We start from the raw sequence: 14,920 nt of genomic DNA on the forward strand, positions 1-14,920 counted from the left end.
ATAATTATTTCCCCCTTTTGTAATTATTAAAACACCAATAAGTCGAAGAATCTACGATTTATAATTGAGAAAGCATACAGAAATATATGTTAGCGTTGTTTAAAACAGATAATATTATATTATGATACGAGATCATAAACAATGAACATGTTATGTAAATCATCGTCTATGATTTATTGTTCTATCCTATCTTTCTCCAGATCTCGCGCATAGATTTGTTTATTTTATCACAGTAGCGGAGAATGAGAAAGAGATTCTTTGTTATATTTTACATACCGTACCATGTCCGTTATTCTTTTTTTGTTACATTTAAAATGTAAACGCTACAGGATCTTTCCTTTCTGTTTCTTCACTATTATGTTAACTGGTAATTCATTTTTATAGATTTTGTAAGAACAGAATACTTGATGTTTTATATCGTCTGGTGTGATCAGTAGTTGTAATCCGAGTCTTTTTTCAAAACAATATTATGATAAAGTTTATGGAAAACAGAGCAGTGCGGTTGTTCAAAATAAAACGAAATCCTCTTGCAAAACAAAAAACATGCGATTGCTGTAAATCAAAGATAAATAAGATAACGCTGCGTTCAAGTATAAAAAATGCACATTTATTGAAAGTGATATAAGTACAGTAAAAGGTTAACTGTTACGTAGGACCGGTATCGCAGTGGTAAGTGCACGTTCTCGGTTGGGCCCATTTTAAAACAGATTTGGGTAAAATTCTACCGAATGGCTGAACACGTGAAAAAATTGAGCATAAAAGCGATTAAAATGCATTTACACGAGGTAATGCAGTGACATATGATTTATATTTATGGAATGATTCGAAAGATTCGTCTTAATAATGCCCAACTCTGCTATAAAGCCCTTCGCGATTAGATTTCAGCAATATCTCATTTTTCTTTTCTTTAGTTACCAAGAAACTGAAAAACTTCAGTCTTTAAAAATGTTAAACACACCAAGAGCGTTTCTTAATCTTATCAATTCGTTATCACTTTCATTACTTTCTTATTCTTTACCTTTTAATTACCAAGAATTCTCCTTTAACGTTAATACTAAAATTGAAAATTAATATTTATATTTAATTTATATTTAATAGTAATCTGTGGATATAAACATGTTATGTGGACGTTAATAAAAAGAATTCTCTAGAGTAATTAAAAGGTAGACAAATCATTTTAATTCATTAACATAAAACAGTACAATCTTTCTTGGCGAAATTCATTTTTGTCTAAGCGAAACATTCAACATAAAAGCTGCTCGTGTCAACCGAAACGCGTGGCAGCTCGTAAAGTTACGAGTTGCGAAAGCAAAGAAGCAGGCGCTAAAGATCGCGAAATATAACGAAGTTTAACTCTAAATTGACATTAGAGTCTGTCCAAAATCTATGGAATATTCAAGACCATTTATTTTTTATTCTAAAATACATTTCTTCCACTTAAATTCTCTACAAACACATTTCACAAAATTCAGCGAGTAATTTAATTAGAAACTTGCCCCATTCTTCCTGGAAAATAATAGGAGAGAGATACCAAGTAAACTGATCGCGAGTGTAGTGGGGATTGCTCTAGATACAAATGGCCTTGAGAGGTCAACCGATGTCAGACAGACTATATCGATCGATAGACCGCACTGCCTAACCACATCGATATGAAAGAACTCAACACACGAAGCAAACAGTTTGTCCTTTCTTTCTCCTAATATACATTGCTAGTCACAAGTATTAAGATACTCCAATGCTTTCTACTGTTTCTATTTTCAAATTATTTTATTATAAATTTAAATATGATTGGACCCTGAATCTTTATACAAATTCATAATGTTATGAACATAACCGTGAAAGTCGACCTAAGTAGATACCTTTTTTGCATTTTTAGATTAACATAAATGTCAAAAAATCCCTGGTCTACTTGTAATATTAAATAAAACAAGCTTTATGAAAGTGAAATTTATTATTAAGAATTTTCCAATAAATATATCAAATAGATCTAATATCTTAATACTTATAACCTGCAACGTATATTCGAATACAATTCATAAGATCGCGAAAATAATTTGTCTAATGTTCCTATTCATGTTCTATATACTCGATGTGGCTGTTTTTGACTATTCGTTCAACTTCAAACAATCCTTTTTCACACCTTTTGTTCCTAATCGTTTTTAACGATTTGCCTATATTATACGTACACACTCGACGACGACAAATATTTCTTTTAAAAATCCGCCAATTATTTTGTCCGCTCGACCAACTTTTCACTTTACTTTCTTTCTCAAATTTTTAATTTCCCTATTTCGTTTTTTTTCATCTGCCGAGTATCAAACGTTGGTTATCTCTCTGCACAGTATCTCGATTATACACGGAAGTTACCGCCATCCCTTGGCACGAAGTGAAGCCGCTTCTCAATTCACGACAAACTTAATGGTGAGTACGCGAGACGAATAACTATCAATCTGGCTGCACAAGCTGAACTTCGCGATTAAATGCGTTGCTGATGGATACAGGACCGTCTACGTGGGTGTGGGTGGTTAGGATTCGCGATTAAGGATGAACTGGATGAAAGAACGCCTACACAGCTATAGAGCACCGATATTGATACTTGTTGTTAATAATTTTTTAAATGCATAAAGTTGAAAATGAAAGGAATGTTTGAACAAATGTATTGATTGATCGATTAGTCGATCGTTTTTAATATCAATGATAAAATGAAGTATAGAAGTTAAAAACTAACGGAAGAACGGAATTGATAATATAAAATACGTGTAAAATAAATAGAATAGAAATAGTAAAGAGACAGGGAAGAAATTAAATCTAAATTCTAGTTATCGTTAATAAACGAAATAATAAATGAATAATAAATCATATTATTCGAATCTAGGGAAGAATGAAAGTTAAATAAAAATAATATCTTTCTTTTACATGTACTAAGGACCTACAAAAAAATAGCAAACAAAAAATATTCTTCAATCATTATGAATTAACAGATTCATTCTCCTCCGAATGATATTCTGAGTGTTTCCTTCGTTTAAATTATTTTAGATTGAGATTCTAATGCTGCGTTTTTAATCACGAATGAACGTCACACTGAAACCTGTTATACGATTTTCAAATTGCCGCCCATTTCTATGTCAAATATTTTAAATATAAAATCATCCTTATTCTTTCTATCAGATTCTGTGAATGAAAATAACTGCTATTAGAAAATCAAATTGACAAACAAGTCTGCTTAACTTCTATTCTGAACGTGCTTCATTGAAATTATTTCAAATTCTCGCCATCTATTCGTTTTCTTTTTCACCGCTGCAAACAAATGCTGCAAAATAAGGTAACTATCGAAAAATCACTAGACGAACGAGTATCCTCAACTTATTTCCCCATAATCCATCCAAAATCACCCTAAACTTTGATCATTCTCTGTTCCTTTTATCTTCCTACTTCCTTAACCAAACTTTGCGAAATAAAATAGCTGTTAGAAAGTCAAATTGACGAATAACTATCTTCAACTTGTATTTCCAACATTCTTCGTTAAAATTGTTTTAATCTTTTCTTTCAGACCTGCTTTTTCTCAGCCAAAATCTAAAAAATAGAATAACCATAGGAAAAACCAATAAACACAATCTAACCGACTGTTTCCATAATCCATCGAGCGTCTTGGGCTGTGTAGGGTCTGGAGAAAACGCCTGGCGTTGCGTCCTCTTCGTCCTGATCAACAATCAAGGTTTCTCTGGGCGTCGTGCATCGAAGGATCCGCGTGCTGGCAGTGTTTCTTTAAACGTAGCGTGACCTTTTTCATATTTTGTTTCCCTTTCTCATTTTAAAACGATACATGTATTCAGAGAAGTGTATATGCGCGCGTGTATGTGTACACATGAAGTATACACATTTCATCAGAGAATTAGCCCGCCTGCTAATATCCGGCCAGGTCGGCGAACGTCTGATCCATTTCGTCGGCGATCGCTTTGTACTTACAGCGCTCGTTTACCACCACGTCTGCAATGCAAAAGGGAGGGTTACGTGGCACTAGTCGAATGTTAGATCCTGTGTTAGTTTTTGGGTACCATTTACCGTCACTACGCTGCGGATTTTTATGTATTTAACTTAATTTATTGCATTTACTTATTTTGCGATTTTAATATAATTTCTTCTCATAATGCAGAGCATTCTTTTCTTCATTTCATTTGTTACACCAGTATCGACAGATGCAAAAATATACAAAAGTTCCAAAGTAAACTTTTCATCATAATATTTAGAGGATAGAACAAATTGCTCTGCCAATATTCAATGTTCAAGGTGCATTGAAAGAATTATAATATTAAAGTATATTAATATGTGTAAAATGCCTAAACAAAGCAAATGTAATTAGCTATACATAAAAATCTGCAGTTTAACAATCATCATCTTGTTAGAGAGAAAGAGAGAGAGAGAGAGAGGATGTTATTAATTTAGTAAAGGGACTATCTTAACCATAGATTCACCATTTTGCTTAGGAATTGTGGGTTTCTTACATCTTTATCCGAGATAACTTACAATTATTATAACTTATAACTTAAAATTACAAGAGTAATTAAATCTACAATATTTTTTCATGGCTTCAGACCATTATTATTATTTGTTAGTATATTAGTATTGTTAATAAGTGATGGTTTAAAAGGGGTAGGATTTTATGTAAGGGTTTGAGAAGAAATACAGATGCTGGTGATTTGAATATTTTTATTGAAATCTCACAGTAAGTATTGAAAGAAAACATTCTTTCTTAGAACATGATCTACGATAAAATAATTAACAAATAAAATAAGACGGTAGTTTCAGGGCTAAATTTTTATTTGCCTGTTTGCTTAGTTACAATGATCGACGAATGCGCTTCACAGTCATTAAGAAACTTCTGTATCGCCGAATATGAGTACTTACCGAATACGTTTTGTCGTAAAATCGGAATTATCATAAACGAGTGATTCGATTAATCGTAATCTAGAGTATGATTTACAAAATGAATAAAGAAGAAAAAAGGAAAAGAAGGGGAAAGATCGTAAGCGATAAATAATTGAAAAACCAAGGTGTTGACCGAATAAAATAAAAAAAAAAAAAAAAAAGAAAACGAAAAGGAGGAATTGGACGCGGAGGAACGCGGAACGTATTTGTTTCAGATGCAACGAATTTGAGATACAAGTGTAATAGTAATAATAACGATAACGTAAGCGGATTGGTCGGTTTTACAAAATGATCTCGATAGTACATCGCGTTTGTCGGATGCACGAAGAGCCGCCAATCATTTCGACAGTCGCCGGATACACACGATCGCCGATTATCAATTAATTCTTTTCGATCAACTCGGTGAAGGTGAGGTCCAGATCGTCGCAGATGTATTTGTACTTTTCTTTCTCGTGTACAAGCTCGTCTGAAATAAACAATGCCTTTGTTAAAAATTTATCAGATCAAGCAACTAATAAAACATTTACCGTTACACTTATATATATATACACATATAGAAGATAATTTGTATTATCCTAAAAAGTAAAAAGCGAATATATTGCTCCATCGCCTTTACGCATACTTAATGTATGAAAATATTGATATGAAAATGATCTGATGGTAGTAAAAAATGCATTTCGGTGACAAAACGATGTTTGATTTTTAACTCTTTGCTTATATGTATCTATCATGATAAGTTTACACCATTTCCTTCTTTGTCAAATATTTTTTTTTATTTCAATTGTACTGTCCAAAAATAATCTGACAAAACTCTTCTTCTATAAGTAGATAAATCTTCTTCGATAAAAGATACAATAATTGTGGAAAAAAAGACAAAGAGTTAAGGTGAAAAAATGATATTCATGACGGTAAAATGCGTCCTTAAATCTCCATTGTCTCGGTTCAGTAAGGGATATCGATATTTCACTTTCATGGAAAAATGCTGTCTTGTGGCAAATTAGAGCCTCGAAGTCGTTAGTTAAGCAGGTTAAGCTCGAGAAGTAACTTACGGAGTACGTGTTAAGAGCAAGCGAGATTGTGAGAAAGTTTGAAATTTTGGTGGTATATATATGAATATATATATATATTTTTTTTTTATTTGTTTGGTCGAAGCGTTAAAGAGGTTGGTTAGTGGCACGTTAGACGCCGTAGAGTTCCATGAATGCCTGATCCAAGCCGTCTCCGATTTCCTTGTATTTCTCCTTCTCAGCCACCATTTCATCTGCAAGCATTCGCAATGTTATTTCGAAGAAAATTTGCAAACTCTTCGATATCTACTCGACAGTGTCGTAAGTGTCCGAGCAGATCTAAGCTCTAAGAAGGTAGCGCTAAGCTGTTGAGAATCGTTAGAGAGCTATGAAGCGTTGGTTGGACAGGAAGTGGGCTTTGGAGCAGATTCAATCTGTTCTTCCTTGGATGTTTTAGTAAAGATGGATGAGACTCGTGTATCTCTGACAGCTGCTTGTAGACCATGGAGTTTGAATTATGGTTTATGATGCTGATGTAACGCGACGTGTATGAAATATGAATACATGATTTAAATTTGAGGAATAAAGAAAGATGATTCTTAGTTGTATCAGTGTTTCCTAATCTTTATCGAATCGCGATCCTCTTTATAATAAACAAATAATTTACAACTTCTCTCTCTCTCTCTACATATAAAGAAGATTACATTGATAAATAAACGGTAAAAAAAATTTTTTTGAAGGTAAAGTCAATTTTTATTTTCTTTTTAAATGATATATTATAATAATAAAAATTGCAAAGTTAAAGTCAATTTTTATTTTATTTTTACTTTACAATTTTTATTTAATATAAAAAGACTGTTGTTACACTGAAAGTAAATAAGTGCCAAAAATTTTCAATTGAAATCGACTAGCAATTTCCTAGGAAACACTTTACAATCTTTCGGGATCGCGACTCATAGGTTGGAAACGCAGGATCTATACTATAAATGTTCCTTAAGTGACAACGAGAGAGGCTATTTTCTATAATTCTACATCTTTTTTCCAAGGGAGTACAAAGTTGTTAAAAGTTATTAAAAAAAAGTCTAGTATTCTATATTCTATATATTTCTAGAAATACGAGAGCCTAATTAAAATGGCATCGATTCGAAGGAAACAAATATGGCGTCATAAAAATCTTTCCTCAAGGCCGCGTTCTCTATTTAAGAGAACTTGGACGGTCCAGAGAAAAGCAGCGGTTACATCACTACATATTATGTTTCTCTGAATCATCACAACTTCGACTCGAGAAAGATCTTTATACTATGTACACATATATCTGTAGAAACTACGAATACACTTACTATGATCGGAGATGTCTTCCGAAAAAACAGTCGAAAGTTTGACGATTATCATAGGATAGGGATGGGCCATGCTGGACAACGGGATTGTAGTTGAAAAATTCGAAGACTAGCAAATAAAATAACAAGCGAGTTTACTCACCACGATTTTTTTTGGATACGTACCATGGACACATTTTGGTTCTCCTTTGTGTATTGTGGCATGCAACAACTACGCACAGCTAACACAACGGGCAGCGTCGTGTGTTATATCGCGTTGTACACACAGTTGATGGTCAGTAGATTTTTTTATTTTTGTTAAGAAATCGGGAATTAACGCTTTGTTGAAAATCAAATTAAAAAAAAAAAAAAGAAAGTCAACACTCATACAGAGACGCACAAAAACAAACGACACGCTGTTTTTTCAAAATTAAAATATATATTACAAACAGTTTTATAATAATAGCAATATATATAATAATCATTACAATGATATTAGTGTTATTATCGTTCCATTCGTTTTTTTTTTTTTATTAATATTAAGTAAATTAATAAACTAAAACTCTCAAGTGTGAACTCAAGTATTTGCGTTTCCTTTTTTATGCATTTTCTCTGTCGCACTCATTCTCACTTTCTCATTCATTCCACCTTTTTCTCTCTCTCTCATGCTCTTTCGCTCTATTGGCATTTTCTCGAAAAAAGAAAAAAAAAAACGGGAATAACAAAGAAATGTCATTATCGTTAACGGTAGGACGCATGGAATCGTAAATATTGTGCTTTCTTCGTTTTTCATAATTAGAGAGTAAGAGCATGATCTCTTACTCTTTCTCACACGCACTCTCTCTCTTTTTCACTATCGTTCTCTCTCTATAGAATAACTCGTGACGTTTTCGATCGCTGGACGCGCATTAATTTCTTCGGATGTCTTCCCGAGATTTTGAAAAACCCAAATGTACATTGTATTGTATCTACAAAGATTTAGTTAGCATACCGACGTATTAATCGATTTATACAAAAAAATCTAAAACATTATTGCACCAACTATTCTTCGAAATGGTCATTCCGTAAGTAAATGCGGCATCATTGTTTCAAGTGAAAAGCAATAATTATTATTTGTTCATAATAATTAATCACTGATATATTCCTCTTATTTTTTACAATAGAAGGACTTTGTATATTCGACAATGAAAAAGTTTATTAGTTTACTACGAATTTATAGCACGTTCGAAGAGGTGATTTAATTTTGAGCGGATTTTTATTGATTTACATAACTGTATTAGAAAGTAGAGTTCCTTATTGCTGGAACGTTTTCAATTGCTAGCCATATTTTCATTTAATTTTCTATTCTTCATTTATCACATTTTTAGCGTGACAAGCGGCAATTCATATCCTTAAGCATAAACCCAACTTTCAAGAAACTGCATTACTTACGGGATTACCTAATACTTAATACTTTTACAAAGTTGAGAAAACTTTCTAAATTCATCTCGACACGACATCCGACAAGCTACAATGAACGAGAATCACCCAGGGGATTAGATACGTAAAAGATGGTCAGGCAGTTTCTTCTTCACGATGATAAAGAGGGGGGAATGTTTCACGTGGAATTAACTATGACACACCTTGGAATTAGGTGGTCTTAATACGGATGTAGATATTAATTAACGATATCAATTAACTGCGGCAATGAACAATCGCATAGGATGAAGTTACGCGCCATGAAATAGAAATTCTCTCGTTCTTTCTTTTCCTCTTTTTTTCCTTCTCTTTTTTTCGTTTTCTATTGGCCAGAGAATGATTACAATAAAGGATTAATCCAGGCACGATCGGTAAACGTCGAGTGGCTCAGCGTGAACTAGAAGAACACACGATTTTTGCGAACGTATTTTGCTCGTTCTTTTATTTCTAATGATTGCTGCGTTAATTGCGATTGCAAGATCACCCTTTTCCGCGAGGAAGTTTCCAAGATCGCATTTCGTCGAATAATCTTTATGTGATTAAGCATCGAATACTTGGGGAACACGTAGTAGAAAATTAGAGAAGGAGATTCTGTTTGAAAAATTCACTCTGCGGTTCAAATAGCTTTTGATATTTAATATCAAATAGTTTATAGTTAATATGCTTTTAAAAAATGTAGAAAATTGGAATGTATTTTTATATGTATCTATGTTGACATATTTCTATTAAATAAAAATACAAATCTGCCTATTAAATGTAAAATTAAAACTTCAACATTGAATAATGATACAAATAACAATATAAATTAAAACCTAAATATTTTCAAATTATTTAATTTAACATATTTCTCATTTACTTTTTAACATTATGTAAAATTCAATTCAACACAGAATCACTAACAGTTAAATAAAAAACATAGAATAAAAGTCTCTTAAAAATTTTCAGCAGACTTTCGTTCCACGCTTCATGCATAATTATGTATAAATAATCTCCTTCTCTTTGAACTGGACCATATATTCTCAAGTGCCCTGTATCATCATACATGTATATTAATATACGATTTAAACTACAAATATACAAAAACTTTTAACATATATTGCGGTTTCTTTCTATATATCTCTTATTCCTGACGTATACCTTGCTAAATTCTAAGCTTTAACCAGTGAGATTAATACTAGTGTCATTTTGGCTGGACCACGCGCAAATACGAGCTTAATGTTGGATTTGTTCCTCGAAGGTATCACTTAGCTGGCAGTGAGCGTCTCTTAGAAGCATTTAAGATTTATCATCAGTGAACGAACGAGCAGTGGAAGAAGGCCAAGGACGTTCCTTTTTCATGCTGAGCCCCAGGGAATTATAAAACGTTAACGACAAAAAGCAACGAACAATGGTCATGTTCGTCCTTTTGCTGCCAATTCATACAATAGTCCTACGTCGAGGAAAAATTTACTTATGTGGTCGAATTTGTCAAACATTTTTTTCAAAGTCGTTCCAATATGTTTATTGGAACTTTTTATGATTGTCATTGAAACGTGCATTAATTAACAAATTGAGCAGTCTGAGCCATTAATTATTCAATTTAATATACTGCTTATATAAAAGTTATATAACTATTTGTTGTACACAAAGATAATAATCAAAATACAGAAGAATAGAATTTTCAGCAAAATAGATCGATTCAAAAAATAGAATGGTATAAATTTCGCGATGTCTTACGAACGTTTGGTTGTAAATCAAATTGGGTCGGATGTGAACCTCGGATACCACGATACGTGGTAGGACGTAACAGGTGGAAAATACTTGACAAACTCGATAGAAAATTCTTCCTTGACGTACACGCTTTGATCGGTTGCCCTTTTTACTCTGTTTCCTATATCTTCACTCGCGATTCTCTTTTACAGTACTCGCCTCGTAAGGAATTAAATTCAATAGTATTGAAGTTAATCATACTGATCGACAGTCGAATTAAAAGCAAGCATTATTACCAGAGAAGAAAAGAAAAAAAAGATAGCGGTGAAAGATATGTTTTGGCAAGAAACGAAAAAATTTCAAAGAAAAAGAAGAAAAGAAACACAGAGGACAAAGGGAGTTTTTATCTCCCAGTCCCTTTGACAAACCGCACACCCTACATTTCTGTTTTTATACATTATACATTTTACTTGAACCATCGTTCTATCCTTTCCTAAATGAAAAAGACGAAGAAACGATAGTTCGAGTGAAGAGCGTGCGCAGCAGAAGTATATAAAGTGTAAAGTATATCCTCTCTTTTCGACGAAAAAGAGAAAAGGAAGGAAGAAAAGAAAAAAAAGTTTTTCAACGTTTTGCGAAACGTTTACGAAAGCACTCGTGTCGCACAGCGTGTATTTTTTGTTTCTCAACGATATTTCGATAAATATCGTCAAACTCAAAAAACTTTCGATGTTCGTTCGTTCGTTCGTTCTCCGACCCTCACCCCTTTCGAATTCTGTTTACAGTATTTACTTTTTATTCGTTTTATCTCTGTTTTGTTCCTTTAATCCCGAAGGAATCGTACCCTAGTATCTGCGTATGCTTTTGTATTCTCAACGTTTTTTGTTATTTATATAAATCTTTTCTCGACTTTTTTTTTTTCTCTCATGTTTCTGTCAGCCGCGAGACACGATCTACATGTTCTGGATGTCATGCAGGGTGGCCTCCATCTCTTCCTGGAGCAATTTGTTTTTCTCTCTCTCGGCGGCAAGGTCGTCTGTAAAGATCACCGGTTAGAGGGAGGTTGCACACGCACATAGAAGGCACAGACGAGCGCGCACAACTTTCTCATTGATCGCGGATATGCCCTCTCGGGGGGTTGCAGTGGTTAGAGGAATGAAACACGTCGTGATCATCGAGCAACTATGTACACACGTCACACGAGACGACGCAACATATGACGATTATGTCACCGCTTTTTTTTGGGTTTTAAGTCGTCGTCGCAGTTAGCATTAAAATCGGCAAATACGTGAAATAGGTTTTACAGCAAACGACAGGCATGATGGTTTCGTAGATGGAAGAAGAACCGAATGATGAACAAAGTAGTAAAAAGTAAAAATACACCATCAGCTACAGATATTAGAACACGCAGAGATACATAAAAAGAAACTGAATTCTTTTCACTGAATGGCTTTTAGTGATTTTATTATTCTTCAGCTATTTGTTTCATCATAAATCTGTTATTTCATTCGCATCATATCGTATCTTGCATCGTGAAAGATTAAATAAAGTGACCAATAAATGTAAATGAGCGTCCTAATCTTTATGACCAACGGTGTATATATTTTTAACGGATCATTACATAATATTACATAAGTTATTCGTTATGCAATAGTAAAAATCGAGATATAATTATTTTGACAATTTGTAAGAATCATCAAAACGTGGAGTAATTTTGTGATCAGATTTTAAATCGTTGAAAATAAAAAGCTGGATTTTTCCATAAATCTAGTACTCCAACTGACTGTCGTCTGCGGTTCTATTAATCATTGGATGCACTCAAACAAACTCGAGGAGCATGGTGAATTTGGAAAGAAGCGATGTTATGGTTCGTTAATAGATCCCTAACAGGTTATCGCAACTGTAACTGAATGCAATCTTACTGTTCATATTCTGCTCCCTTCGACTTGTTTTTAACGTTCGATTCGTAGTTCTCTCTCTCTTTCTTACTCTAACTAAGAACATAATTTCTAATGCTAAATTAGACTAAAGTACCAAAGAAACAACAAAATGGTTGCTATTCGTAGTAGAGTTGGAAAGAAGGTTCGTAATGACCGTTCGAGAAAGTAAAATGTCTCGAAAACGAAAATTTCGTACGATGACACGAGAGAAACGGAAATGAAAAATGGTTGGATGAGATACGCACCTTCGAGCCTGTCGACCTCCTTCTGCAATTTCTGCACGGATCTTTCTGCGAACTCGGCACGAGCTTCAGCCTACACGAACGAGAAGAATAGATCAGTATTTGTACTTTGTCACGTTCATGTGATTTGTCGTCGATTTTAAAATTTTTACATAGGAAACTAAATTCTATGCATGCGTCAATGCTAATAATTTACAGAGTATTACGCATACGTATATTATATGCCATTTAAATTCATCAAAATAAAATGCAATATCGAGTGGAATAATAATTATTAAATATCTATATTTACTAATATCATTATATATATATATATATGAAATATTATTAAAATAAAATATCCTTTTAAAATCGACGGATTTCTCTACTATCATTTTTTTTTATTAGTACAATTGCACTCCATGCTTTATTTTTACTTCCAATGAAAACAATATAACGAAAAACTGTTAGTTAAATGCACACATTATTTTTTGTTAATTAAAAAAACTCTATTTTTTTTTTTACTGATGACTCAACACCCAAACATTCGTACCTCATTCGTTGCTTATCAGCGATTGAGCAATCGATATACATCTTTTATAGTTGTTCTTTTCGTTTGTACTTATGCGTAATATGTGAAATATCAGTACCTGAACTGGATTAATGAAAGGTGTGCAAAATAAAAGGGGAATGTGTACAAAAGAACGAGCATCTAATGGAAAGAAGCAACAGGATACAGTATGTACAAACCTAAATAAAATTCTGCTAATTCGGCTAATTCTAGTGTTTGTACAACGAAACCAAAATAATAGATATAAGAATGTCTAAGAATCTTTTTTACAAAAATTGATAATATTTCAAATCCTGCAACGAAGGATTTCACTTTCGTTTCGATTCTCACTTACCTCTTTTAATTGACTATCCAGAATCTTCACCTGGCCCACGAAAGTCTCCTCTCTTTGCGTCGCCTATTTTTAGACAAGCGCAAACAAAAAGAGAAAAAAAAACGATCTCAAGTTAGCTTTACAAAACTAAAAAAGAAAAAAAAAAAAGAAATATGTGAAGTAAAACAAAACGAGAAGAAGAAAGATGAAAAATGACGGCTAAGGTTATAGAAAGAAAGTAGCGTAAATGAGGAGAGAAAAGGGTGAACGAGTTAATGTTTTAGTAGAAACGGCGGAAAACTCGCGACGACAAATCACACTCTGCTAAAAAAAAACAAGAATCAGATGCAAAATACTCTCTAAAATGATTTGTACCTCCTTCAGGCGAGAGGTAAGAGTCTTAATTTGGTTCTTGTACTCCTCTTCACGCTGGTTGGCCTATGGTACAGTAACGTGAACATTATGCATCTTAATATGGAAATTTACTTTTCTCGATCCACCGACGCGTCTTCTCTTTATTCCTTTTTTAATTCTATGCCGCCTGTTCGATTCTTTTATCTTTCGCGTTATTCTCTATCGCGTTTATCATACACGTTTTGTGAACGAACGCGGTGCATTAAAACCCCTGCGAACCTGTGTATTCGTTTCACGTTACCGTGGAAAATCTTGCGATATTTCTCTTACACGGTGTCACCGTTTTTCTTACAGCGATTCTTTTGTCCCGTGATAACTTTCGCAGTGTGTAAGTCCCTCGAGAAGCCAGGGTTTTGATGCGCGCGAAGGAAACCGAGAGGCCGAGTGTTAAATGGACGCGTCGTTATGAGGCAAATCAAATTATGATTGGATTATTAATAAACTGAACTCCTTGTTCTCCTCTGATATCGCTATAGTGATATTTTATGACATGAAAATTACTTCTTCTATTATTTCCAGAGGTGAAATTGTTTCGAAAATGAAAAAGAGAAGAAGGCTACTATATAAATAAATCTATCAATATTTATAATTAGACTGTCGGATATTTATGTGTTCACAGAAAAAATAGTAATTTTATTTTCTATACTTTAATTATAATATTATTTTTAATTTTAATTTTGTATACTTTAAAAGTATACAAATTTATATAAATTTACAAGATATGCAAAAATATAGAAAATGTTTCATTTGTATATGAGAAACGTTTATAAGACGTGGACGAATTGATACAAATTGGTCGCGGCGCGAACGTGCAGTGAATTTGAAAGAAAGAGAAAGTGAAACAGATTGTATATGTATGTATATTCGAGATTATATATATAGATATATATATATATATATTTTGTCAGTAGTACTTACCTTCTCTTCGGAAACCTCGAGGGATTTCAGGTTGTTGCCAACTACGCGCAGCTCTTCTTCAAGCTCGACGATCTTCCTGTAAAATGAAAAAAAATCATTTACAACAAATCCAGGTCGTAAATACGAATTCCTACCTGTGAGTGTGTT

At 33.3% G+C, this 14,920-nt stretch overlaps 1 protein-coding gene across 21 annotated transcripts in view; it reads right to left on the minus strand.

Moving 5' to 3' along the window:
- Positions 1-3,791: 3,791 nt before the first annotated feature.
- Positions 3,792-14,920, minus strand: part of Tm1 (tropomyosin 1) — a 37,537-nt gene continuing 26,408 nt past the window's right edge. For 9 of the 21 annotated variants that reach the window (XM_072005687.1, XM_072005682.1, XM_072005683.1 and 6 more), the window contains 4 exons: positions 14,774-14,849; positions 13,817-13,879; positions 12,582-12,651; positions 4,801-5,392 (listed from right to left, as the gene is read on the minus strand). In XM_072005687.1, the coding sequence (XP_071861788.1) occupies positions 5,307-5,392; positions 12,582-12,651; positions 13,817-13,879; positions 14,774-14,849 (295 nt within the window). In that variant the 3' untranslated portion in view covers positions 4,801-5,306. Of the gene's footprint in view, positions 3,988-4,800; positions 5,393-8,352; positions 11,433-12,581; positions 12,652-13,462; positions 13,526-13,816; positions 13,880-14,773; positions 14,850-14,920 lie in introns of those variants that run through there. The other 12 variants (XM_072005686.1, XM_072005688.1, XM_072005675.1 and 9 more) reach the window with 5 other exon arrangements.

The sequence above is a fragment of the Bombus fervidus genome, chromosome 6 (assembly GCF_041682495.2).
Source record: "Bombus fervidus isolate BK054 chromosome 6, iyBomFerv1, whole genome shotgun sequence".
Taxonomy (NCBI): domain Eukaryota; kingdom Metazoa; phylum Arthropoda; class Insecta; order Hymenoptera; family Apidae; genus Bombus; species Bombus fervidus.